Source organism: Hemicordylus capensis, chromosome 3 (genome assembly GCF_027244095.1).
Source record: "Hemicordylus capensis ecotype Gifberg chromosome 3, rHemCap1.1.pri, whole genome shotgun sequence".
Classification (NCBI taxonomy): domain Eukaryota; kingdom Metazoa; phylum Chordata; class Lepidosauria; order Squamata; family Cordylidae; genus Hemicordylus; species Hemicordylus capensis.
The window spans coordinates 41,565,286-41,593,247 of NC_069659.1; the positions used below are offsets into that span (position 1 = coordinate 41,565,286).

Below are 27,962 nucleotides of genomic sequence, written 5' to 3' on the forward strand. Positions count from 1 at the left end.
GAAGAAATGCTGCCACTTTGACACATGGTGGCTGGAGGAAATGTGGCAGTTGCTTGTCCTGGGGCAATTCAGGGGCCGGTCTATTGAACTCTATGGGCTGGCAGTTTGACACCCCTGGTTTAGTTGGTCATGTGAGGAAGAGAGAGGAAGGAGAATTGTAAAGTCTGCAATCGGCCATAGAGTGTTTACAATAGTATATATGCTGGAAATTTTTAATAAAGAACTCTTTCATTTGAAAGGAGACAGAACAGCCATGCTGCCTGGAAGTGATCCATTGTCGTCATGATAAATGGGTTACTGCGCCTGCGCAGGGACCTCCCGGATGAATTAATTAGCTCCTCTCTGGCATCCCTCCCTGCTGTGCATGTGCTCAGTGCCTTTTCCTGGCATTCGGGTGCCTTTTTAATTCAGTTTCTTTTCGATATCTGATGCATTGATACCTGTGGGTTGTTGCTCTTCAGTTAGAAAAGAAAAGCTTTATTTCAGACAAACTTGACACTGTGTGTTGATCTACGGACTGTAGTTGACTACTCTTTGTTTTCTGGACGTCGGACTTGGTTGCTTGGATTTCTTTCGGCTTTGCCGTTAGAATGGAGGGAAAGGAGAGAGAAAAGACTACCTTTAAACGCTGCTCTCAGTCTAGAGTGAAATTGCCTTCTACTCATAAGTATGACCTTTGTTTGCTGCGCTTGGGTGAACAGCATGTTCCTATCTCCTGTAGGAGTTGCAGATGGTTTTCAAAACCAACTTTGAAAAATCAATCATTGTGCCTCAGGGCGGTATGGAGATGCGCTGCGTCTGCCAAGTCCGGAATTGACATCGAGATCAATGTATATGGGCTCGGCACTGAAATCGGCATCAACAACTTCGATGTTGGAGTCAGGGTCTGTGCGTGCACAATCAAAAACGCTGCTGGACGATCCTGAAGAGATTGTCTTTAAAAAGCCTAAGAGTTCTAATGCTGGGCATAAAAAACAAGCGGCACCATGTGTTTTTGGATGCTGACTCTCCACCACTGAAGAAGCACAAGTTGAAGTCACTGCATCCATCGAGATTGAGGATGCCCTCGCCTTCGACAGCTCAACATAGAGATGCTTCGACATTGCAACGTCCTTCGGTACCAAAGCCTTCAACATCGAGGGATAAGCTCCACCGAGCTTCCATTGTATACTTTGACATCAGTGTTCTTGCTAACCTCAAGTGCGACCTCGATGCCTATCACGATCTTCACCTCGTCGGTATCGACAGTCAATACCGAGCTTGGAAATTTGCTGCAGAATGTTCTGAGTTCGCCATTGGCAACCATGACACTACATTCTTACAAGCAAGCCATTGTCCTTATCTCCAGCGCAGATGCCAATGAGGTCTCTTCTTCTGCTGTTTGATACGAATGATGACACCTTTTTGGACCAGAGCACTGCTAAGTTTCTTATGAGTATGTTGGATTCTTCAACAAGCACTCCTTCTGGTTCAACCTTTCAGGGCTTTCTGAGTGGCTTTCTGGATCTTGACTCAGATGCTGTAGAAGACTCTGCTCCTAACATCCCCTCTATGTCACCATTTGGCATTTCCACGACTAGACCCAGTTTTTCATCTTTCCAGCTGGTGCGACCTCCTACTGAGATGGTCACACTGCGACATTGTGGAGGCCCACATCTACTTCTGTGCCCTCTCAACCATTTATGCCACAAAGGGACCCTCTGCATGTGTGTGGATTCTGGCACACTTTTTCTCCAGCTACGCAACTAGATTTTGCGGAATTTCAACTGTGGAAAGCTCAGCATCTGCTACAGAGCCAAGTTGCAAGGCAGTCAGTTGGACCTGTTCAACACTGTGTCATTCCTTCTCAGCCTGTGGCACCTTTGCTACCTCAGCCTGCTACTGTGGCTGCCATGGGAATCAGGAAGTTAAGACTATACCTGTTCTGGTAGGGGTACCAGTAGTGCCTGCGGCACCTTCAGTACCTCCTCCGCCTCCACCTGCTGGGGATGCTTCGCAACCACTTCCCCCGTTATTGCCGGCAGATGATCATGTGCCCATTCCAGAGGAACCTCATGCACAAACTGTCTCCTCTTATGACTCCTCTGATTCTTCTGACCCGGACACAAATGGTGAGGGTAAGGGCCTGGGGCATCCTTCTGATCCACCTTTTGATGTGCCCCAAAATGGTCCACCTCGCCTAATGAGGAGTTAAAGTCCTATACTAAGATGATACAACAAATGGCAGAGTTACTGGGTCTGGAGATCAAGTGTCCAGCTGCCGATGTGGAAGACCCTATCTACAAAATGAGGGCCACTGTGCAATCCACGCAACCTATCGCTTTACTCATGTTGCCTGTTATTGCAAAGGCCACTAAGGCGACGCGGGAGATCCTGCAAACCTCCACTCCTACATCAAAACATCTGGAGAGTTTGTACCAAATTAACGAAGATAACAACTCTTAACTTTTAAAACATCCTAATCCAAACTCTTTAGTAATAGGCTGCGCTTCCTTGTCTAAATCATGTCATCGTCACACAACCCCTTCAGATAAAGAAGGGTGGAGACTCGACACGTTTTGGGGTGTCACATTTATTTGACTTCTAGCCTATCTATTTGCATTGCGAATGATGCGGCCTGCATGGCCCATTACAACTATTGTCTCTGGGACTGTCTGCAAAAGGAGGCTTCTACACTCCAGCCAAAGGAATTTGTAAAGAGATATGAGGAAGTGCTTAGCAAATAGCTGAACTTACCAGACAGCAGTCGAGCATGTTTAAACACCTGGCTGAAACCGAATCCAGGACAATGACTACGGCGGTATCTCTCAGACGTCATGCCTAGTTGTGCTCTTCTACACTATAGAACAATATGAGGGGACCTTATTGAAACTTTGCCATTCGGTGATAAAGGTCTCTTTAATGAAACTACAGATACGATTATGGAGATGTTTAAAAAGTCTAAATTCATGGTGAAGAATCTTGTCTTTTTGTCCTCTTTCTTGGTGACTCAAGGCTCTTCTCGGTACCGTAACTACAATCGCCAGTGGTCTGGCTTCTGGTACCAAGAACGAAAAGATTTTTAAAAGCAATATATAAGCCGTATCATAAAAAGGGATATGGCCAAATGAATAAAAATCAGGCAGACGTCCTGGGAAGGATGCGGCCAACCAGTCCCTTTGATTCCTCACATTGTCCACCGCAACTGCCAAGGCTTTAAACACCAATGTACTGGCTGTCAGTGGCATGCCTTCAATTACTCCTTTGCAACCAAGTGTCATCAGACTAGACGGTCATGCTTTGGCATGGCACCAGATTACGTAAGATCAGTGGGTCCTAAGAATTAGCGACACTGGTTACGCAATAGAGTTCAAAACTTTGCCAAACTTTGAGGTCATGAAAATAACTCCCCCAACTCTCGCTTTGTTGAAGAATTACAAACTTTGTTGGAGAAGGGAGTTATAGTGCCAATGCAGTGGACTGACTAGCTGAAGGGATTCTATTCCTGTTACTTCCTCATCCCGAAGCAGGACAGCAGAATCAGCGTGATTCTAGATCTCCAAAGTCTCAATCAGTTCATTGATATGTGCAAATTCCATATGACAAAGCTGCAAGGAATTCTTCCATTCCTTGACGAGGAGTGGCATGCTATGTTAGATCTCAAAGATGCATATTTGCATATTGAAATTCAACACATCCACTGGAAGTATTTGAGGTTTGCAGTAGGAAGTTCAGTATTCCAGTACAGAGTCCTGCCCTTCAGCTTGTCTGTGGCACCAAGGGTGTTTACCAAATGTATGTTGCAATTGTGGCTCACTTGCAAACACAAGTTATTGTTCTGTTCCTTTTCCTGGATGACTAGCTCCTGGTGCATCAAGACAGGTCAGAGTTGGAGTCTCAGATCCAGTGTGTCTTGCGACTGTTGGAGGACTTGGGGGTCCAGGTCAATTGGGCCAAGTCGAAGCTGCGACCCACAAAATCAATAGACTACATTGGAGCCGTATTGGATACACAAGACAAAGAGGGCGTACTTATTGAAAGATTGGTACTTTCATATTTCTGCTCTAGTGGTGACATTTGAAGGCCAGCTGCGGCAGTGAGCCGAGCAGGTCCAAAGATTGTTTGCTCTGATGGCCGCGTGCAAGGCGACTGTCCACCATACTCGTCTGCATATGTGGCAACTACAGCTATGGTTTCTGCAATCGTTCTGCCCAAACGTTGACAGTCAGCGGATGCTGCTGGATGTCCCCCCCCTCTCCACCCTGTGCTAAAATCTTTGCAGTGGTGGAAAGTGTGGGCCAACCTTCTTTAAGGCATACCTTTCAAACCTCCCGCTCTGACAAATGAGTCACAACAGATGCCTCTCTGTCAGGGTGGGGGACACATTGTGGAAGTAGCCAAACTCAAGGTTTGTGGACGACGCAGCAGCAAAGGATACACATCAGCTTCCTGGAGCTGATGGCAGTGTTTCTGGCTTTGAAGCCCTTTGCGCCACTAATACGAGATACAGCTGCAAATAGACAAAACTATGGTGATTGCCTATGTCAGTTGTCAGGGAGGCATGGTTTCACTTTTGCTATGTGCTCTAAGCACACAACTCTGGAATTGGTGCATATCCAGAAAGGTATTTCTGATTGCCATGCACATCAAGGGCATGGAGAACATCTTAGAGGATGATGTGAGCAGAACATTCAAAAATTAACATCACGAATGGGAGCTCAAACTAGCATGTCTGGACCATCTGACCACCTGGTGGGGTGTCCCTCAGGTGGATATATTTGCATAGGAGAAGAACAAAAAATTCCTGTGGTTCTGTTGTAGAGCGGGCATTGGGCACGCAGCTCTGGGGGATACCTTTTATCACAACTGGGACAGAGGCCTGCTATATATGTTCCATCCGCTGCCCCTACTTAACAGGATAGTGGACAAATTGATACGAGACAATGTAAAAGCAGTTTTGGGGATACCATGGTGGCCCTTCCAGCCATGTTTTGCATTGCTACTCAGACTGACGGGGAACACCTATTGCCATTTATCTCTCAATTCCAATCTGCTAACAAGAGACGAAGGGTGGAGATTGCACCCAGCCCTGCAGACGCTGCAGCTGACGGTGTGGAAGGGCAGCTATTGAAGAGAATCCTAGTGAACAGCTGTAAAACCTCAATGAGGAAAAGTTACACTAGCAAATGGAAACATCTCACCTGTTATGCTACAAATCATGGATTTGACCCGTTCAGAGCTTCTACAGATCAGGTCCTGCTATATGTTATTAACCTGAAGGAATCTGGACTGGTGTACGTGTCCTTGCAAATACACCTTGCTGCTGTTTCAGCTAAGCACAAGGGTTGTCAGGGTAGGACAGCATTCTCCCATCTTCGATGCAAGAAGTTTTTGTGTAGCATCAATAATCTTTATTCTCCTATACGTCACCCAGGTGAACAGCAGTATCTGTCCCTGGTGCTGGCCTTACTGGTGGAACCTCCCTTTGAGCCACTTCAGTAAAGTGAGTTTGCAATATTTAACACTCAAGACTGGGTTTTTGATCATTATAACTACTGACTGTTGTGTAAGTGAACTGACAGCTTTGAGGGCAGGTGCACCGTATATGCAGTTCTTCTCCAACAAGGTGGTTATGCGTACTGATCCATCTTTCTTACCGAAAGTGGTGACCGACTTCCGCTTGAATCAAAACATTGTACTTCCATCATTGTTTCAGGAGCCTGAAAAGTGACTGGAGTGGACCTTACATTCGTTCGATGTCAGGCAGTGCCTTCTCTATTACTTCCAAAAGATGAAGGACTTCAGCGTATGAAGATGCTCTTTGTATTGTTTAAAGGCAAGAACAAAGGCAGGTCTGTTTTGAGACAGAGGTTCTCTCGTCGGTTTGTAGACCTCATATTCTTGGCTTACAAGTTACAGAACCTACAACCACCGAAAGTGGTGAAAGCGCACTCCGCGAGAGCATATGCGATTTCTGCTGCACACCTTTCTGGACTCCGTTTCAAGGATTTGTGTGCAGCTGCTACCTGGACTACACATTTGCCTTTCATAAAGCACTATGCCATAGACTTGAGTATAGCTGCAGAAGCTAAGTTTGGAAGAGAGGTACTGAAGAGAGTTCTGGAGTAGTGGGTGAAACGGCTGCACCCTCCGCCAAAGGGAGAGAAGCTGTATAGTCACCTATTTCTCATGATGACAATGGATTCACTTCCAGATAAACAGGTTGCTTACCTGTAACTGAAGATCTAGAGGTGACCATTGTCAGTCATGGGACAACCTGTACCTCCCTGCTGCAGCTTTCTATAGGTGAAGATACTTACCTGTTTGGAGAGTTTGTTGGACATGTCTGAGATTGTCTGACGATCAGGCGCTCTGCAAGAAACTGAATTATAATGGTGCCAAACTGTCGGGAAAAGGAAGGCACTGAGCACATGCACAGCAGGGAGGAGCGCCAGAGGGGAGCTAATTAATCAATTGGGGAACTACCAGTGCAGGCGCAGTAACCCATTTCTCATGACTGACAACGGATCACCTCCAGATCATAAGTTACGGGTAAGCAACCTGTTTATCTTTAATGGAAGAATAAATGATATTGCCAACTAATTTTCTTGGATCTGTTGTAAAGAGCATCTTCCTTCTAGGAATTTTTTCATATTCATATACAGGTTTAATATACTAGGGAATGCTGAGATCAGAGTTGAAAAACAAATATAAACAAAATTACTTTGACTTCAAATGAAAAGGATAATGGTAGTTGGCTAATGAACTGTTATAGGCAAGGTTCAGAAAGCCTTATGTGCAATGATGCCCACTGCATCATTCTTGCATCATAAGTATATGTGAAACTTCTTGAAAACTATTCTGACGCTTTTTCTTGAAAATCTCCTCTCGTGCCTCTAGGCTTTTTGGGTTTTCTGCCTTAGTGTAATAAAGATGTTTATAACTCACCTGGAGGCAAAGAGGCCCGTTTCAGGTCCATTATAACCCAAACATTGTGTTGAGTTTGATTTGCTCATAGCTCTTGCCGTCTATGCTTGAATTTGTCCTGTCTCAGGGTCAAACTTGTGAAAACTTTAAAAATTCTGATGCCATTCAAGATAAGAATCTTGCTGCTAGCAGGCTCCAGTTTTTTCGTTTGGCCACAGGCACTCCTTGAATATAAGTTACTAGCCAACCGGCACAGAGCATCTGTGCAGTCTTTGGGGCTGGCTGTTCCCCCTTTCCTCCTGCCCCACTCCCCTTCTCTCCCTCCCTTCTGCCCCATACTCTTGCCCCTCTTCCCCTCCATCCCTCACGGTCTCTTGCCCTCCCCCTCCCCACTACACTTTCTTGCCCTCCTCCATGCTCTCCTCCCACTACGGCCAAAAAGAGCCCCGCCGCCACCGTTCCTCCTCCTGGGTGGCGAACAGGGAAGTTCTGCTGCCTGGTTCCTGCCCTCCCCAGCCTCCCACAGCTGGCCGAGAGCCACCTCTGCAGCCAGGCCTAGCGCCTTCGTGGCCTGGCCTGCCACCACCTCGCCCCCCTGGCCGGGCCTGCCGCCGCGCCAAGTGCCGCCTTCGTGGCCCGCTGCCGCCGCTTGCCAGAGAAGTAGGCGGCCCCCTCCCCCACCTTCTGTCCCCGTCTCCAGGAGGGCACAGGCCCAGGCTGCTGGGCCGAGTGCCGCGGCTGGGCTCACCACCACCTTGCCTCTGTAGGCCGGGCCTTGCCGCCGCCCGGCTGCCCAATTCTCCTGGCTGCGCCAGCCAATCAGGCATCTCGCTGCCCAGCCAATCAGCTGGGCCGCCGGGACACACATTCAAAGGACACCCGGGAGAAATCTCTCTCTCTCTCTCTCTCTCTCTCTCTCTCTCTCTCTCTCTCTGCGAGTAAGCATACTGGTTTATGGTTTGTTTTTTTTAATTATTGCCCTATCTGAGCAGGTGACCTTCGTGCTGGTGGTTGTTGCAATACTTTGTTTCTTCATAAGCTTTTTGTGTACAGCATCCAGGTTTTTATCTGGGCACTTCACAAAGATTATTTCTTTAACTCTAAGGCAGAATTACACTTGTTTTCACAAACAAGATAGCTTAACATCTAAATACAATTTTAAAAAAATTCCAAAGGTGCTTAGAAAATAAAGAGAAGAGGGGTGACTATTAGGATAATATTGAAAATGGTTTTTTGTTTCTTAAAATAAAGACAATTAAAGGAGAACATTTATTCATTCATTCATACATTTTTACATTTATATCCCGCTCTTCCTCCAAGGAGCCCAGAGCGGTGTAGTACATACTTACATGGTGTACATTTATTCTTCGCCAACCACAAGGATTCAATTCTGGCAAAACCTTGCCATTGGCAAATTTGCGGTTGGATAGCAATTGAAATCAAGGGGAATCTCAGGGGGTTAGGGGACCTGCAGTCGCAAAAAGACCAAAAAAAACAGAGAGCACAAAAAAGTGCCAAAACCCACCCAGAATCGCTTAAAAACACCAAGAAAGAGCAAGAGGAGTGAGCAAATTGAACCTCTGGAAATGTTTGAACCCCCACAAAATCTCTTGAAGGCAATTTTGAACCCCCCAAACCCCCTCAAAATCACTTTAAATCATGAGGAATTGGCAGGGTCAGCAAGAGGAATGAGTGAATTGAACCTCTGAACCCCCCAAAACTGCAGAAACACCCCCCCATCATTTAAAAAAACCTCACCAAGTCGCAGATACTCAGGTTGCGTTTGGTGAGACTGGTCACAATTTCCCAGTCACGGATACTCAAAACCACCATTGGCGAGGGATGACTGTATATCGACTTATAAAATTATGCATAATATGGAGAAAGTGAGGAAAAAGGGATTTTTTAAAAAAATGATGCTAAATCTCGAGGTCACCCAATGAAATGTGATTGGTGGTAGATTCAGGAGAAGTCGAAGAAACTACAACTCACAGCATATAATATAAGTAATTCACTGCCACAAGATGCGGTGATGTGAATTGCTTTAGGTGGCTTTGAAAGGAAATTGGACAAATCAATGGAAAATAAGTCTTTCACCCATTGTTAGTCATGATAATCAGCTACAACTCCCATGATAACCAAACAGAACCTCCATGTTGAGAAGCAGTATGCCACCAAATACCACTTACTGAAAGGCAACAGTGTGGAAGGTCTGTTGCCTTCATTTCCTGCTTGAGAACTTCCCAGCTGGTGGTTATAGTAAACAGGATGCTGGATTAGATAGAGCTTTTGGTTTGATCTAAGAGGGCTCCTCTTATAAAAAAAATTTTTTGTACTTCTCAGGGAGCAAAGCGTTCGCAATAAAATGTCTTTCTGCAGTTGCTATGTCTTGGCTTTCTTTCAGGTAGTTGGCAATCAAGCATCTCTTGGGCTAGTATTAACATAACCTTTATTAGTTCGTTTCACTCTTGTGAGACATGCTAATGCAAACTGTTAGTGCTTCCATAGGAATTATTGACCTTAGTCTTGCCTTTCTTTACTCCCAAGAAGATCTAATGAAAATCACTCCTGTATTTCAAATTACCCAGGGTGACAATACGATGTAGCAATGCTCTGTTGTTTATGGATGGATGTACAGCTAGATGTTTATCTGGATAGTCTGTGCAATTCAGAGAGTTGTTTTGGGAAATATTTCTTGCCTCCCAGTTAAGAAAGTTACTCCTGTCTGTCTGTTTCTCTATCTATTTATCTATCACATTTCTGTACCACCTGACATGAAGGTTTTACACAAGGTAAAGCAACAAATACAAAAACAGGATAAAACGATTAAAATTGATATAAAAACAATTACCAAATCAATCTCTGTGAGACCGCCCTGAGCCATTTTTGGAAGGGTGGTATAGAAATCGAATGAATGAATGAATTAAAATTAATTAAAAGCCTGAGAAAACAGGTGCATCTTAAGGGAATTCTTAAAAACAGCCAGAGATGGAGAAACACTTATTTTAACAGGGGGTGTTTTCCAGCACCCTGGACCAGTCAGAGAATGCCCAGTCCCGAGTAGCCATGTGGAATTCCATACATTAATGCCCGCTTTGCAGAGCAACAGTCTCCAAGTGACAATATCTGGAATCTGCCAGAGAAGTAAGAATGGAACCACTGTAAAACAGTGCCACCCAATCTCGACTCCCTCAGGGGATCCAAAAGGATACCATGGTCGATAGTATAGAAAGCCTCCGAGAGATCCAAAAGGATCAACAGAGTCACTCTCCCTCTGCCAATACCCAATTGAAGATCATCCATTAGGCCAACCAAGGTAGTCTCAACCCCCATAGCCCACCCCCAAGCCAGTCTGAAATGGGTCTAAATCAGGCCTGCTCAACTTTGGCCCCCAGCTGTTTTTGGACTACAATTCGCATAATCCCCAGCCACAGTGGCCAATAGCCCAGAATTATGGGTGTTGTAGGCCAACATCTGCAGGATGGCCAAAGTTGAGCAGCCCTGGTCTAGGTAATCTGTTTCCTCCAAGACTGCCTGGAGTGGAGAGGCCACCACCTTCTCAGTCTAGCTTGCCCAAACATGGAAGATTGGAAACAGGCTATCTCTGAGGGATCCAGTGTAGGTTTCTTCAAGTAAGGTCTAATAATAGTCTCTTTAGGTAAGGAGGGACCCTGCTCTCCCTCAGAAAAACATTTATGTAGCAGACCCTCTTTGATTGTACTATTGGCAGATGAAATTTTATTTATTTACTTATTTTATTTAACATATTTTTATACCGCCCAAAACTTATGTCTCTGAGCAGTTTACAACAAGATTAAAAAAGTAAAACATTAATTAAAAACAAAAACAAAAAATTTAAAAGCAAGAAATGTAAAACACAACTTAAAATTTTAAAACAATATTCTAAAAACATCATTAAAACAATCAAAACAATATCAGTTAAAAGCCTGGGTGAACAGATGCGTCTTTAAAGACTTTTTAAAAGTTGTCAGAGATGAGCCAAGTTGGGCAAGAGTCAAGAGAACAGGTGGTAGGACTACAGTCTGAAGCAGCTTGTCCACATCTTCAGGAGTCAGACTGAATATGATCCAGTATGATCCCATAAGTGGAGTTGCTGGACACCTCCCTGGTAGATTCTGCAATAAATGTAGAATCCAGTTCAGCCCGAATATGAGAGATTTTATCTTTTTAAAAAGTCATTTAAAATGCCACAGTGGGTGATCAAAGATTCCAAGTTCAAGGGGGAGGGGGCACGTACTAGCCCTCTCACAACCCTAGACAACTCTGATGGATGTTTGCGGAAGCAGAACCGCTGCTTTGCCACCCATATTGCCAGCGCATAGATCTTCAAATGTGCTCTGTGTTGTAATTTATCGGATTCACGCTGAGTCTGTCTCCACTTTCGCTCTAGTTGTCTACCTTGCTGCTTTAGCTCCCATAATTCTTCCGAATACCATGTTGCTAATTTTGAAGCAAGTAGTAGAGGATGCTTAGAGGGGTGTGCGTGTGTGTGTATGCACGCACGCTCACGCGCACACACACATGTATACATATATATGCAAGCTTTAAGACGTATATTGCACATCCCGTGGCACATGGCACATCTTGCAAGAGTTGTCCAGAGGAGAGAGAAGGCATGGAGCAGAGCTGAGGGGCAGACAGAGGGGCAGCTGCTGAGGAGGAGGCACTGCGTCAAGAAGGAAGGAAGAAGAAGAGACATTGAGCAGCGGCATCTGTCGCCCTGCTGAGTCTCCTTGCGAGGAGGATGGCCAGGGCAGAAGAGTGCACTGAGGGCCATCAGTGCAGGCCAGAAGGAAAGCCCCGATTTGGCTGTAGAGCTGGCCTAGGCCGCCATGATGCCACTCTCCCTGAGATGAGGGGAGAGGCTTGGGGATGGGGGGGAGTGGGGGGAGTGAGAGAGTGAGGTGAAGTGGTCCATCTATTTTCTTTCATCTCTGCGTGGAATGAGTTTTGTTCTGGGCGGCAGTATCAAGGCAGTGTGCGCGCACCTGCATTCAGAATGGGGCCTTCCTGATTCAGCCTGAGCAGGATCTAAATTGAATTGAGCTGACCTCAAAAAACTTGAGAGTGTGTGCACGTGCACACACCTTAGAGGGAACAGTGGTGAGGTGTTTGTGTGTGGGAGCGAGGTGTGTGTGTGGCGGGGGGAGCGACGTTTCGCCACCTCTGCTGCCATCCCGGATGGCAGGGGATGGCTTGAGAGGGGGAGGGGGGAAGGCAGGGCAGGGAGCCAGATTGTCTGGGGAGGGGCAAAAGATGGATAACTAGGGTGCAGATGTTCTGCGCAGGACCAGCTAGCAGTTAGTTGTTGCTCCATCTTAATCTGATGTTTGATTCTAAGACCAACAAAAGGGAGTATGACTTACGTTGTCCTGGTTCTATCTTGTCCTGTTTCTCCATAGTTACCCATGTGTGAATCAACATTGCACTAAACAGTTGGACTATTAGAACTTTCTAGAAATGTCAGGAATGTTTGATACCCTTAAATGTCTTCATAGCAGCAAAACTGTAATAATCACAACTCTGAAGGAACATGAGATCCAAATCTTTTTTTATCTAAATAAGTGATCTGAGCAGGCATTTTAAAAGCAGATTATGCCGAATTCTGACAGAAAAACTGTGCCCTATGCTGCCTGATTTTTCTGATAAGGAACTCAGGAGGTTAATTTTAAGTAATTGCCACATGTATGCTTAATTCTCTGGAAGACTTTACAGAATGCATCTGACATACTCCAAGAATAGTATTGGATTTAATTTCCTCTTAGTAATAGATCTAAATTGTTTGGGTTGTTTGTAGGCTGGAATGTGCTCCAGAACTTTTAACAATTGCATTTAGACATATTGTACAACATCCAGATTAGTCATGACTAAGCACCACTGAAATCTATAAAAGTCAGTCATCACTAATTTAATTCCCATTAATTTCAGTGGCACTTTCTCATAATTAACTTATACTGCTCATTAACTTCTGATAAGTCAACTTGCAGTTGGCTAAGAGCCGTGAGCAGCTGAAGAACTAACTCTCTATTTTAAAATGAACATTTCAAGTTAGTTTATATGGATGGGTGTAATGAAAGAATATTCTTGGCATCTATTTAGTATCAATCTGGTCAACTATAGCAGTGTTTCTCAAACCTTTTGGAGTCAAGGACCGCTAAATTCTTCGTGCAGCGTTTCAAGGACCGCTACATTCTTCATGCGCAGTTTCCCGACCAGGAGTTAGTAAAGGGGTTTCAAGTCTGTCTGTCTGTCTGTCTATCTATCAGACTTCTATACTGCCCAAAACTTGCATCTCTGGGCAGTTTAGAATGAAAATAATATAAGCATTAAAATAATAAAATTTGGAATCTTTTGCAAACATTGAATATTAGGGGTTCTTAACCTTGGGTCCCTCAGTTAAACTCCCATAACCCCCAACAACAATGGCATTTGGCCATTATGGCTGGGGATTATGGGAGTAGAAGTCCACCAACGTCTGGGTACCCAAGGTTGAGAACCCCTGAATCTAAAAGCCTGGGTGAACAAATTTGTCTCCAGTATGTCTGGAGTGGAGGTGCTTGTGATTACTCAATGGAGAGGGGATGTTGGGCCATTAGAAAAATTCAAAAGCTACATGGGGCCAATGAAAACAACATACAAGCAAGCCCCACTGATGCAAGAGGGAAACAGTGTTCCCTCTCAAGGCGCCTCGACCACAACAGGCAGCTGGGTTTCAATCAACCAACCTTTGGCTGCAAACAATGAGCATGCAAGAACCAGCAGCCCTTCAAGTGGCGCCCACTGCCATACTTTTTCCTCCATGCCCCCGCATCGCACACAGTTTGAAGCTGTAAAGATAGGGAATAAGATAGCTGTAGGAAGATCTCAGCAGCACGTGGAGGCAAGGCACAAGAAGGGTCCCATGCCTCCGTGATACTCTTCCTCTTCCGTGCCATGTGCAAAATTGAGGAAGTGAGTGCCTTGATTTCAGTTGGGGGTGGGTTGACTCCCAGTCAGGGACCGGCACTCAACCCTTCGGGGACCGGCAGCGGTCCAGGGACCGGTGGTTGAGAAACACTGAACTATAGTATTCCTAGATGTTTCATTGGCTGCTGTTTTTGAAATAGGGAGAGAGGCTAGAGGAGAGCATAACATGGGCTCCCATGGAGACCAGCCCTGGCCTGTGAGGACTCTTGGGACAGCCTCTCTCCGACCTTCCCAGGAGCACTGAAACACCTGTGTGCCCTGAGAAGAAGGCAAGAAAGGCCAGCGAGCTCTGAATGTCTTCGGCTCCTGAAAAGACCAACAGCTTGAGACAATGTTTTGTTAATCTTATGTAAAATTTCCTTGTTCTTTAATATTGTAAACTGCTTTGGGTGCTTTTGTCAAGGCAGAAAGGCGGTTCAAAAATTAAATAAGTAAGTAAGTAAGTCGGTCTTTCCCATGTTCTTCAGATAATCAAGGGGGAACTCCTCAAGCTTGACTACTTTATACAGGGTACACTGCTCTTTTCTGGCATGCCATTAATATTTCCCCTGTTTTAAAGGCAATTGTTAGTATGAGGAGCTGATATTGATAGCTTATTTTTATGGGGTACATAATCCAAATTACAATATAAACATAAAATAAAAACAACACTTTCACAGAATAAAATCAATTTAAAGTAATTCACAAAACAAAACAATTTTACAGAGTAAACAAATTAAGCTGTTTAAAATTAGTTTTAATTAAAAACTAAGAAAACAGGTGTGTCTTAAGGGTCTTTTTAAAAGCCATCAGAGATGGAGAAGCTCTTACTTTGAGTTCAAGAAGTGCATTCCAAAGCTCTGGGGAAGCCTCAGCAAAGGCCTGGCCCTGAGCTGTCACTATACGATCCGGTGGCAACCGTAACAGGACCTCCCCAGATGATCTTAATAGGCAGCAGCGATCAAAAGAAAAATGGCAACCATTTGCTCTGCTCTGGAATAGAACTACACCAAATGAAGTGGTGGGTTCTCAAGTATTATTAATGATGTAAATTAGTTTTTTAAAACTGAAAATTGGAATATGGAATTAAGTTATCCGGTGGGTTGGTTCTTAGTCTCTTTCTTTTTCATACTATTGTCATTTTTGGGTAATTGTTTCAAACTTACTGCTATTTATGTTAATTATAAATGCAGTGCTTTTATGTCTTTAAAAAACCTTCAACCCTCATATTGTTTCAAGAAATCTTTACAGTTTGCTTATTTAGTACCGGGATGGTGTTGGTGGGGAAATAGCTCTAGTAAATGGTTCAAACTAAGTTGGTTACTAAGGTATCAGCTTCCCATATTTCTGAGTAATATTTCAACTTAACTGTTATGAAATCTATTGCAGTGATTAAAACATATTAAATGTTTGGCTTTAACTAGTATCTTAAACTGTGCTGGTCTCTTTTTATAATCAGAGTTATTTAATATTTTATTTTGACCATGGCCGCAGTAACAAAAAGCAGTTTTTGTGAGTATAAGTGAACAGTACTGTACATGTTTTGGAAACTTTTCACTGCAGCTTTCCTGCTGACAAAGCAAGTAGTTACTGAAAAGTAGCTTGCCCTGTCAGCTCCTGGACATGTAGCAACAAAAGTTCAAACCTAAGTGCCCTTCAGGAGCTCCAAATCTTCTTTGTTTTAACTTTTTAACTATTTTTATGCTTATAGGTTAAAGGTGGGGGTGGGGAGTAACCCATCCTGTGGTTTATTTTTTTCAAATGGCTCAATCCTAATTTCTGTTGATCCCAAAGTTAATCTTGTTATAAGTGAATACATTTTGGATTGCAGTATATTACATCATAGTTGAAGAGAACCTGTGTACTCAAATTCTCTTGCTTTGTTTTAAAATCCCAACTTTATGTTGTATTTAACTTTCATATAATCAGGGAATGGTCTATCTTCCCTAAATGCCTGCCTGGAGGCGGTAATGGGCTGAATGAGGCATAACAAACTGAAGTTGAATAAGACGGAGATACTGACTGGGGGATTGGGACCTGAGAGATGGTTTAGATCTGCCTGTCCTGGATGGGGTTACACTCCCCCGGAAAGATCAGATACGTAGCTTGGGAGTGCTCCTGGATCCAAAACTCTCCCTGGTTTCTCAGGTTGAGGCAGTGGCCAGGACCGCTTTTTATCAGCTTCAGCTGATACGTCGGCTATGTCCATTTCTAGAGGTAAATGTCCTTAAAACAGTGGTACATATGCCGGTAATCTTCAGGCATGACTACTGTAATGCACTCTATGTTGGGCTGCCTTTGTACATAGTCTAGAAACTACAATTGGTACAGAATGCGGCAGCCAGATTGGTTTCTGGGACAACCCGAAGGGACCACATAACATCGAACTTTTGCATAGGCCCCAAAATGTTTCCGGGGGGAATACAAAGTGCTGGTTATTGTCAATAAAGCCCTTAAGGGCTTAGGTCCAAGGTATTTAAGAGAGTGCCTTCTGTGTCATGAAAGGTCATGAAATACTCTTCTCGCCTATTGTGATCACCTGGGGAAGTCCAGTTATGCTTGCCGCTGAGTCGTTTGGTGACAACCCAGGACTGGGCTTTCTCTGTGGCTGCCCCGGGGCTTTGGAATATGCTCCCTGTTAAAATAAGAGCATCTACTCGGTTTGTTTTCAGGAAGGGCCTGCTTTTTCAGTCTTTTAACTGGAATTAATTTTTATATCTTGTTCTATGAGATTTGTGGAATTTTAATTTGTGTTTATTCTTATATTGTGTGTTAAATTTTGTACACTGCCTATAGATGTACATATCACACAGTATTAAAAATCTGATAAATACATAAAATAATAATTGTGTGAATAATTAAAAACAATGAGCTTGCATGTTGCTTAAATGATTTACTCTTATAAATCACACTTTATCTTTCACTCTCCTGGTCAGACATCACGTCGAATTCCCTGGATTAACAAGGGTTCCATGTGACATTCACATGCTTTCCACTTCCCTTCATAGCTGCGGAGTAGAAGTTTACATGTTCTGGTCCTGTTTTAGAACAAACTGAGGCTTTCTGTGATGCCTAAATTGAGCAAATGCCTAAATGGCTAAACTGAGCAAATCCCAGCTTGTCTGATTAGAACAAGCTGGGATTTGCTGGGTTTGGACATCACTGCAAATGCTTTTTTGTTTAAAATTTCCTCCCCTTGTGCATGTGTCTGAAACTTGTGAATATCACACAGAACTATAATTAAGCCATGGTTCTGTGTGACATCTGACCTGGGCCTGTGAGTTTATATTGTCTGTACTTTAAAGTGTTTTCTCTCTTCAATTTGCAGACAGATGCCAGTAGTAAAGCTATATTTTCAAAAGTGATGGTAATAACAAGTAAGTTTTGATTTCTTTGTTTAATCCTTCAGCAGACACTTGTTTAATCTTTAGCTCTGAATGACTGATATGACCTCATATTGTTTCAATTCAACTTTAAGATAATACCAAGTCAATGACTTGTTTGAATTAAAGTAGAACAAATTGTGTAAAGAAATAATATTATGTGCTCCAGTCCAAGCATCAGTATGTCAATAGTTAGTGTTTGATTGAAAGCTGGAATTAAGAAGTAAGAGAGGTCTGCTTTTGGGATCTGCCTTATGTGTTCACTACATTGTTGAATGATGTCTTACATGTACTCTCTAAATTTGTTTCATACACAACTGTTAGGAGTTCTGCTTCTCCTTCTGGATGGTTAGATCACTTATTATACAGTCAGTTTCCTTAATGGAATAGAGGCAGATACGTTTTTATACAGACTAGCATTTGGTAACAGGAATAAATGCTGATTAGAGCATTAGTTTATTGGCTGATTTGTGCAGTATCACCTGCTCAGAAGAACCCCCGATCTGAATGAAATATCTTGTGCAGTTTGTGTAGCATATTGTTATTGAACTATTCGCTTTCCTCAAATTTCTTTGTTATTGTCTATCAAATTATTGTGGAGAAGAAGGAATATAGTGGTTTTAAATATCTGCTTTCACATTAATTATATGGCTATTTCTTCCATTTCTTTCTTATGTCGGCTAGATCTCTAATGAAGTAGGAATGTGTCGAAGGTTTTCCCCATTCAGATCATTTGAATTTGGGGATTTCAAATTACCTAATCTTGTTCATAGCATGGCACTGATCCATTAGCTGGTCTCCCATTTTTTATTTCCGGACTTTGTATAGGCAACTGTGCAGGTGCAGTTTCCCACAGATCTGGAAGTGATCTGTTGTCATCATGAGAAATAGGCTACTGTGCCTGCACAGGGACCTCACGGATGGATTAACTAGCTCCTCTCTGGCGCCCCTCCCTGTTGTGCACATGCTCCGTGCCTTGCTTTTCTCGGCAGCCGGGCACCATTTTGTCTCAGTTTGTTTTTGATTGCTCATGCATTGAGACCTCTGGTTCATTGCTCCTCAGTTTTAGAAAAGAAATTGTTACTTCAGAAAGATTTTCTAGTGCTAACTCGGACTGTGACCTCGACTATTCTTTGTCTTTCACTTGGACTTCATTCTCAGATATTTGAACTTTCGGTACTTTGAATTCGGACTGTAAGTGGACTATTCTTGGGACTTTGATTTGGACTTGATGACTCCCTTCCACGACTTTGCCGTCGGAAAAGTCATGGCTGAGAGAAAGAAAACGCCGTTTAAGCATTGCTCTCAGTGTCGGGCAAAACTTCCCTCCACTGCTCAAAATGAACTGTTTACTCTGTTTGGGAGACCAACATGTCCCTGCTTCTTGTAGGATTTGCAGATCCTGTTTGAAGCAAACACAAGGTGGTTCACATAGGTGGTTGAATCACAAGGTGGTTTACATAGAAAAAAATTAAAACAGGACTATAAAAATTACACAATTAAAATATTATGCTAAAATATAAAAACAGTTCTAATTAACTTTTTTAAAAAATACATACATAAAAATAACCATACAATATACAAAGAAGCAGCAATGGAGACAATCACATGAAAGCCTGAGTAAAAAGCCATGATAGAAACTGAGGAGCGGCCCTGTCCCACATGCATGACAAACAAGCTGCCTTCATTGTCAGCACCCGGAATAGAGCCCCCTCAGATGACCTCGTCAAGCGAGCCCTTGGGAGCAGGCAGTCCCTCAAGTATCCCCGGCCCAAACCGTTAAGGGCTTTAAAGGTTAAAACTAGCATCCTGAATTGGATCCGGAAACAAACTGGTAGCCAGTGCAGCTCTTTCAAAAGGGGAGTGATGTGCTGCCACTAGGCAGCTCCAGACAAAACCTTGGCTGCCGCATTTTGCACTAGCTGCAGTTTCTGGATATTCTTCAAGGGCAGCGCACGTAGAGCTCATTACAGTAATCCAGCCGTGACGTGACTAAGGCATGGGTAACTGTGGCCAGATCTGTCTTCTCGAGAAAGGGATGCAGCTGGCGCACTAGCCGAAGCCGTGCAAAGGCACCCCTGGCCACTGTCTCCACCTGAGCTTCCAAAAGCAGAGCCGGGTCCAGTAGTACCCCCAATCTGCATACTTGCTCCTTCAAGGGGAGTGCAGCCCCATCCAGAACCGGTAAAATCTCCTCATCCCGATTGGCTCTCTTACTAACCAACATTACCTCTGTCTTGTCCAGATTTAGTCTCACTTTATTAGCCCACATCCAATCCTTCACGGCCTCCAGCCCCCGAATCAGGACATCCACCGCCTCCCTAGGATCAGGTGACAAGGAGAGATAGAGCTGAGTGTCATCTGCATATTTGCTGAAAGCTTAGTCCAAATCCCTGGATGACCTCTCCCAGCGGTTTCATGCAGATGTTAAACAACATGGGGGACAAGACTGAACCCTGCAGGAACCCACAGACCAATGGCCATGGGGCCAAGCAGTAGTCCCCCAGCACCACCTTCTGGGCCCTCCCCCCAAGAAAGGACCAGAGCCACTCCAACACCGTACCTCTGATTCCCATACTCGCGAGGCAGTCCAGAAAGATACCATGGTCAATGGTATTGAACGCCGCCGAGAGGTCCAGCAGAGTTCATAACTTTGCCAGGTTTCGAGGACATCAAGTCCATCCCTCCAACTCTGGCTCTTTGGCAAGAAGTACATGTCTTGTTGGAGAACGGTGCAGTAGTCCTGGTGCGGTGGATAGATCGTCTGTGGGGATTTTATACCTGTTACTTCCTTGTCCCCAGGGAGATGGGGGAATCAGAGCCATTATGGATCTTTGTGACCTGAATCAATATGTGGATACACGAAAATTCCGTATGACAACGTTGCAGGGAATTTTTCCACTCCTGGACAAGGAGGAGTGGCTTGCCATGTTAGATTTCAAGGACACGTATTTTCATATCGAGATCCAGAGCAATCACTGCAAATTCCTCAGGTTTGCTATAGGAGGTTTATCATTCCAATACAGGGTGCTACCCTTCGGGTTATCCATGGCACCCAGAGTTTTTACAAAATGTATGTCCGTGATCTATGCCTGCTTGAATACTCGAGGAATCACTGTCTTCCCATTCCTAGATGATTGGCTCTTAGTGCACAGAGACAAATGCAAATTAGAATCCCATATCCAGTTCACACTTCATCTCCTGCACAACTTCGGGATCCAAGTCAACTGGGCCAAATCCAGACTTCAGCCAGTTCGGACTTCTTCATAGACTTCTTCATAGGTGCCCAGTTGGATACGCAAACGAAACATTTGCCTACCTAACTCTAGACAGGTTTCGACAGTTTTCCACACTCGTCAGTCACTTCGAACACGACATTCGCCAACTTGCTGATCGTGTCCAGAGATTACTGGGTCTCATGGCCTCATGCAAATCCACAGTTCTCTACACCCGCGCACAGATGCGACCCCTTCAACAGTGGTACCTTCAGGTCTTCTGGCCGAATGTCAATAGCCAGGGGATGCTCCTGGAGATTTCTCCACAGATATTGAAATCCCTAACATGGTGGAAGTATGGAAAGAACCTTCTGAGCGGCGTTCCCTTTATCACTCCAGCTCCGTCACTCTGTGTCACCTCTGTTGCATTCCTTGTGGGTTGGGGAGCCCATTGCGGCGATCATCATGTACAAAGTCTTTGGACAGTGCACCAATGCCACATGCACATCAACGTTTTGGAGTTGATGGCCGCTTATTTGGCTCTCAAGTCTTTTGCTCCCTTGTTTCAAAATGTGATTGTGCAGTTACTGATGGACAATTCTACGGCTATAGCCTATGTGAACCATCAAGGGGGCACGGTGTCCCGATCTCTCTCTGCTCTAAGTTCCCAGCTATGGACTTGGTGCATCTCCAGAAACATCTTCGTGACGGCTCTTCACATCAAGGGGCTGCAAAACGTCTTGGTTGATGATCTCAGCAGCACCTTGGACGGCCAGCAACATCACGAATGGGAATTGAAACAATCCTGCCTGGACCATCTTATACAGAAGTGGGGTCTTGCTCACATAGATGTCTTTGCTTTGGCAACGAACAAGAAATTTCTGCAGTACTGTTCCAGAGCGGGTGTTGGAGATGCCTTCCTAGGGGATGCTTGTCAACATCACTGGGTGGGGCTACTTTACCTGTTTTCCCTCTATCCTTGCTCAATAGGGTAGTCGGCAAGCTGATACATGACAACGCACAAGCCATCTTAATAGCACCTTGGTGGCTGTACCAAACTTGGTTTGCGTCACTACTCAGACTGACAAAAGGCAACTTCTCTCACCTACCTCTGGAACTGGACTTGCTGTCGAGAGATGCAGGGAAAAATCTTGCACCCATCTCCACGAACCTTGCAGCTCATGGCCTGGAAGGTTGGCTATTGAAGAATATCCTTCTCAACTCTAGAAGAGCTTCCACTCAAAAGAGTTACACGAGTAAGTGGAAGCGTTTCACAGTGTACACAAAGGACCCCATGGCTTTCACCCACTGAAAGGTTCTCCTACTCAGGTCCTCCGTTATCTTACTAGCCTGAAGGATGCTGGCTTAGCTAATGTGTCGCTTCGGGTCTACCTTGCCACTGTTTCTTCTAAGCATGCCGGCTGGGAAGGCCACTCTGTTCTCGCACCCGATGTCCAAGAAGTTTTTGAGAGGTGTTAATAATCTGCTCCTACAGAACAATGGAGTCTTTCCCTAGTTCTAGCCTCCCTAATGGAAGCTCCCTTTGAGCCTCTTCATGAAGCCAGTCTACATTACCCAACGCTTAAAACTGCCTTTTTGATAGGGATAACTACCACCAGGTGAGTGAGCAAATTGACTGCCTTGCGCACAGATGCGCCATATACACAATTCTGTCCTAACAAGGTTATGATGCATACTGACCCAGCTTTCCTGCCTAAAGTGGTCACGGACTTCCACTTGAATCAGAATATTGTTCTCTTCTCCTTGTTTCAAAATCCTGAGTTTCACTTGGACAAGGCCTTACATTCCCTCGATGTACGACGTTGTCTGCTCTACTACCTGAAATGTACGGTGAATATTAGGTGGACGAAGATGCTCTCTGTCTTGTTTAAAGGCAAGAATAAAGGTCTTTCCATCTCCAGACAGAGGCTTTCCCACTGGTTGGTGGAGCTCATTTTCCTAACATACAAGTTATAGAATCAACAACCTCCCAGACTCATCAAAGCACATTCCATGAGAGCGTATGCTGCTTCCGCTGCACATTTATCTGGTCTCCGCTTTAAAGACATCTGTGCTGCTGCTACCTGGTCATTGGACCTGCCTTTCATCAAACATTATGCTGTCGACTTATGTTTGGCTGCAGAAGCCAACGCTGGAGAGAAGTTCTCAAACGGGTTCTCCAATTGTGGGTGAAATGGCTGCACCCTCCACCGGGGGGGGGAGCTAGCTAGTCACCCATTTCTCATGATGACAATGGATCATTTCCGGATAGACAGGTTGCTTACCTGTAACTTATGATCTTGAGGTGATCCGTTGTCAGTCATGAGACTCACTCATACCTCCCGGCTGCAGCATTTTCAACACAAGACTGACTTACCTGCTTGATCAATGAATCCCACACTGTGTGGGTAAACTATCATCAGACAGGTCTCCAAGAAACAGAGACAAAATGATGCCCGTCTGCTGAGAAAAGCAAGGCACGGAGCGGTGCCAGAGAGGAGCTAGTTAATCCATCCGTGAGATCCCTGCGCAGGCACAGTAACCTGTTTCTCATGACTGACAATGGATCATCTCCAGATCGTGTTACAGATAAGCAACCTGTCTTTTTCAGTTTCTTCTGTGCCCCATTGATGCACACAAGCAATGGTGCACACTGACAAAACACCATTCAAAAAGCAATCTTTGATGTGATGGTGTGTTTAGTTATGTGGGGGATGGGTGGTGGAGGGAGGACACCAATAGAACAAATGGAAAGCTGTGGTAAATGTCATGCACCAGCTCTGAAATTAAGTTTAGAATTTCTCAATCTTAAATTGGAATGCAGCTAGAGCAGAATGTGGAACATTGCTAACCCACAGATAAAGAGTGAAACAGAACTGATAAGATTCTTATATCCTTATTAAGTTGTACATAGGCAACATATCAGATATATGTATGCATTTGAAACTGGTCTAGCTAGAGATTTTGTCATCTACGCATGAATTGCTTTTGCTAGGGCAGATTAAGTTATGCCAGTACGCTCTGTCCCCTTTCACAGTTGGTAATAGGATAGGTACTGTTCCTTCAGCATGGGAAACATGCTTTTTAATTTTTTTTTAAATTTAATGTATTTGTATACCACCGAAAACTTGCATCTCTGGGCGGTTTACAATCAACTCGAACTTATAAAGGATTTTTGTGCCTACTTGCTTGCAAGGGCATGTTCAGGCTTGGCCCAAGCCCCACTGGTGCCTTAGGCAGCACAGTGCGCTGCCCACCCCATCCATGATGCACACTTGGTTGCAGCAGTGGAGGTAGCCACTGCCACATGTGCTTCTGCTCCATTCCCTGCCCCTTGCTTTTTCAAAATGGATGAGCAGGAGGAGGAAGTGCGGTACAGTGGCAGCCTTGGCATCACTGCCACCATTAGATGGGGCAGCCGGCAAGGCAGACAGCCAGAAGTGGTGAGCCCAGCACAGAGTGCTAATCCATCCTCTGACTGAACTGATTCACTATGTCTTGTTAGCAGACTGACCCCTGCATAGATTTCTCCTTGTGTATGTCTATAGCTCACTTAGGTTGGGTGGAATGTGTGATAACTGGTGGTTTTAGTTGGCTTTAAAAGGGGATTAGACAAATTCACTGAGGACAAATCTTATCAATGGATACTAGTCATGATGCGTATAATGTTGCCTCCAGACTCAGAGGCAGTGTATCTCTGAATGCCCAGCTTGGAAGCTACCGTGAAATAGGGCTGGTTGCCCAAATGTCCTGCTTGTGGCCTTCCTAGAGAGATCTGATTGACCACTGGGGGGCGATGGGAGGATATTGGACTGGATGGACTTTTGGTCTGATCTAGCAGAGCCCTTCTTATGTTCTTCTTATTACTATCAGTGAAAAATTCCAGCCATAGTGAAGACTGACGGTTAACTCTGTTTGGAAAGACTAGCCTTATTTTAATAAAAATACAGAGAATGGATGGTCATCTGTCAGGGGTGCTATAGCAGTTTCCTTCACTCAGCAGGGGCTGGACTAGAAGCCTTCCAGGCCCCTTCCATCTCTAAAATTTTATTATTCTAACTCACCTTATTTTTTTTTCCTTAAAGGAAACTTGCCAGATCCTGGCAAAGCACAAGATTTCATGAAGAAATTCACTCAAGTTTTGGAAGATGATGACAAAATAAGACACCAGCTAGAAATGCTTGTTAGTCCAACATGTTCATGTAAACAGGCTGAAGGATGTGTGGTAAGGCGAACTATTAAAATATAAGTACTTTTGATTGTTGAATTGTATGTCTGTTAATGTGTTTACTATGAATATTGCAGCGAGATATTACAAAGAAGTTAGGCAATCCCAAGCAACCTACAAACCCGTTCCTGGAAATGATAAAGTTCCTCCTGGAGAGAATAGCTCCGGTGCACATTGATACAGAATCTATCAGGTATACTTTTTCAGTTTCTGGGTTAAAACAGTGGTGGTGGTTTTTAATATTATGCTGCCTTTCAACAAAAAAAAAATCTCAAAGCAGTTTACATAGCAAAATGAATAATGAGAAGATGGTTCCCTGTCCCTTAAGGGCTTGCAGTCCAAAAAAAGAAGATATTTAAAAAGGGTTTAAATAATAGTAAGCAGTGTTCTCTCTAATTTTTTCCATCTGTGTGAGGAATGAATTTTGTTCTGGGCAGCAGTATCAAGGCAAGTGTGTGCACACATGCCTTCAGAGTGGGGCCTTCCTGATTCAACCTGAGTGGGATCTAAAATTAATTGAGCAGACATCAAACAATGTGTGAGTGCACGCACATGCACATGCTTTAGAGGGAACACTGATGGTAAGATCTTAATGGTGATCTAGTATCCTTCACAACATGGGTTTTGCCCCTGTGGAGTAGTCACCACAGAAGGATTTCAGGCTCCTCATAATGCTCTGATACCCTGCCCTTCACACACGCTCAGTAACTTTGGTTTGATTACTTGTTTTTCACTGTCAACATCGACTCAGAGAGCATCCTCTGGATCTGCACCTCTGCAGACACCGACACAACCGTTGACCTCAACATCAATGACAGCATCGAGGCACCCACCACCTTCAATGCAACCTCATAAATGACTGCCATTGTCAACCCTAAGTGCCTTCCAGACACCATCTCTATCAGTTGTTGTCCAAGCTGTTAGCTCACATTCGTCATCCACTTCGCTGAAAATTGTTGAGGGGGTTTCCACAGCCCCGCCATCGACACTGGAATTGATCTTGACGTTGATACCGACATCGACTTTCATGCATCCTCCACTGTCTGTCTTTGCCTGAGCTGGTCTTTCATCAGCGTCAGTTACTCTACCAGTCTCATCCAATACTGCTCTGCTCAAGCTGATGCTCTCTGCTCCAACTACCCTCTCAACACTGATCCTTGGGGAGAATTTCCCATCAACACCGTCTATGTCAAGGGAATGTCCTTTATTCCAGGACATTGACACCATTCTGGTCTTGCCAATTGCAGCGCCATCCAGCTCTACTTTTAAAGGTTTCTTACGGCCTCGATGTTGATAACGATGATCACTCTGGTGTGCTGGAAATTCCAAAGACTCCATCCGCCTCCTCATTGAAGCAACTCCCCATTGTTCTCCATCTCATCTTTCTTATTTATTTATTTGATTGATTGATTGATTTATATACCACCCTTCCAAAATGGCTCAGGGCAGTTTACAACAAGGTAAGAACAATTAAAACAAGTTAACAGTTAAAATCAAACTATAAAAACAGAATAAAACCAATTAAACAATTCAAACAGCTAAAAAATCCTGGAGAAACAGGGCAACAATTTAAAACAGTTTTTTAGTCATTTTAAAACCCTGGAAGGAAAGGCCAAGCAGATAGGTTTTAAGGGCTCTCCTGAAGGACAGTAATGATCTCGAATTATGGATTTCTGCCGGGAGTGGATTCCACAGCCCAGGAGCAGCTACAGAGAAGGCCCGCCTCTGAGTCGCCACCAGACGAACTGGTGGTTACTGGAGACGGACCTCCTCAGATGACTTTAATGTGCGGTGGGGATCATGCAGAAGAAAGCGCTCTCTAAGATAACTCGGATCTAAGTCGTTCAGGGCTTTGAAGGTAATAACCAGCACTTTGTATTTTGCCCGAAAACATATTGGCAGCCAGTGTAACTGTTTCAGGGCAGGCATAATATGATCTCTCCGGGTTGCCCCAGAAACCAGTCTGGCTGCCACATTTTGAACTAACTGAAGTTTCTGAACTACGTACAAAGGCAGCCCCATGTAGAGCACATTGCAATAGTCAAGCCGGGATGTTACCAGCTGATGCACCACTGTTTTGAGGTCATCCTCTTCAAGGAATGGGCACAGCTGTTGAATCATTCGAAGCTGATAGAAAGCACTCCTGGCCGTGGCTTCCACCTGAGATACCAGGGTGAGGCCTGGGTCCAGGAATACTCCCAAACTGTGCACCTGCTCCTTATAGGGGAGTGTAACCCCACCCAGCACAGGAAGATCTAACATCCCTCAGATTCTGAGCCCCCACAATGAGCACCTCCATCTTGCTTGGATTCAGCTTCAATTTGTTCTCCCTCATCCAGCCCATTACTGCCTGTAGGCAGGCATTTAGAGAATGAGTGCCATTTCCTGAAGATGAAAAGGAGAAGTAGATTTGGGTGTCTGGGATTGGTGCAGAAAACATCACATTTATCACTTGACATCAAGGGCACCGACAATATGTTGGCAGACAATCTCAGCAGAGAAACAGACTTCACCTGCCAACATGAATGGGAGATCGACTATGTCCTTTCCAGTGTCTTCCGTTGGTTGGGGACTCCCCAAGTTGACCTCTTCATGACCCAAATCTACAAGAAGTACTGTCTCTTCTGCTCAAGAGTGGCAGTAGAGAAGGAGTCTCTGGGGATGCCTTCTAGATCCCCTGGAACATGCATCTATTCTACCTCTTCACACCCTTCCCTCTTCTATCCTGTGTTGTGAATAAATCTTACAGCAAAAGACAAAGTGTATAATACAGGAAAACCTCATTTTCACAAGGGTTCTGTTCCTTGCCTACCACCGCAAGTAATGAGGCATTATTTCTATGGGGGAAGGGGGGGTTAGGTTCCAGAATGATCAAAAAAAGTTGAAAAAAAGCCCCCCCAAAAGCAAAACAAACCACAAAAAACCAAAACAAACTATTGTAGTGTGCTCCATGGGGTCTCCTTGTGCCCAGCAATCCCCCCCACAAAAAAAATCACTTGAAAATGCTTGTTTGATTAAGAGGCTGCAATAAAAAGCACTCTACCTTGCTCTGTGGGGTCTCCTTGTGCCCAGCAATGCCTGCCAGACTGCCAGATGTCCCCCCAAATGCAAAAATAGAAGAAAAATGAGTTTTTTCTCAAAGAAACGAGCCACAAAATGGCTCCTGTTAACAATATGGAGGGCAGACCTCAGCACTCACTTCCGGCCCTCTAGGAACCACGGATATATGGGTTTTAACCCTTTAGTACCTGCGGATACTGAAAT

General features: G+C 44.4%; 1 protein-coding gene across 2 annotated transcripts in view; it reads left to right on the plus strand.

Moving 5' to 3' along the window:
• PDS5B (PDS5 cohesin associated factor B) overlaps positions 1-27,962 on the plus strand; it is a 152,981-nt gene that overhangs the window by 72,398 nt on the left and 52,621 nt on the right. For both annotated transcript variants that reach the window (XM_053308801.1, XM_053308800.1), the window contains exons 15-17: positions 17,201-17,249; positions 24,556-24,695; positions 24,776-24,891. In XM_053308801.1, the coding sequence (XP_053164776.1) occupies positions 17,201-17,249; positions 24,556-24,695; positions 24,776-24,891 (305 nt within the window). The remainder of the gene's footprint in view (positions 1-17,200; positions 17,250-24,555; positions 24,696-24,775; positions 24,892-27,962) is intronic.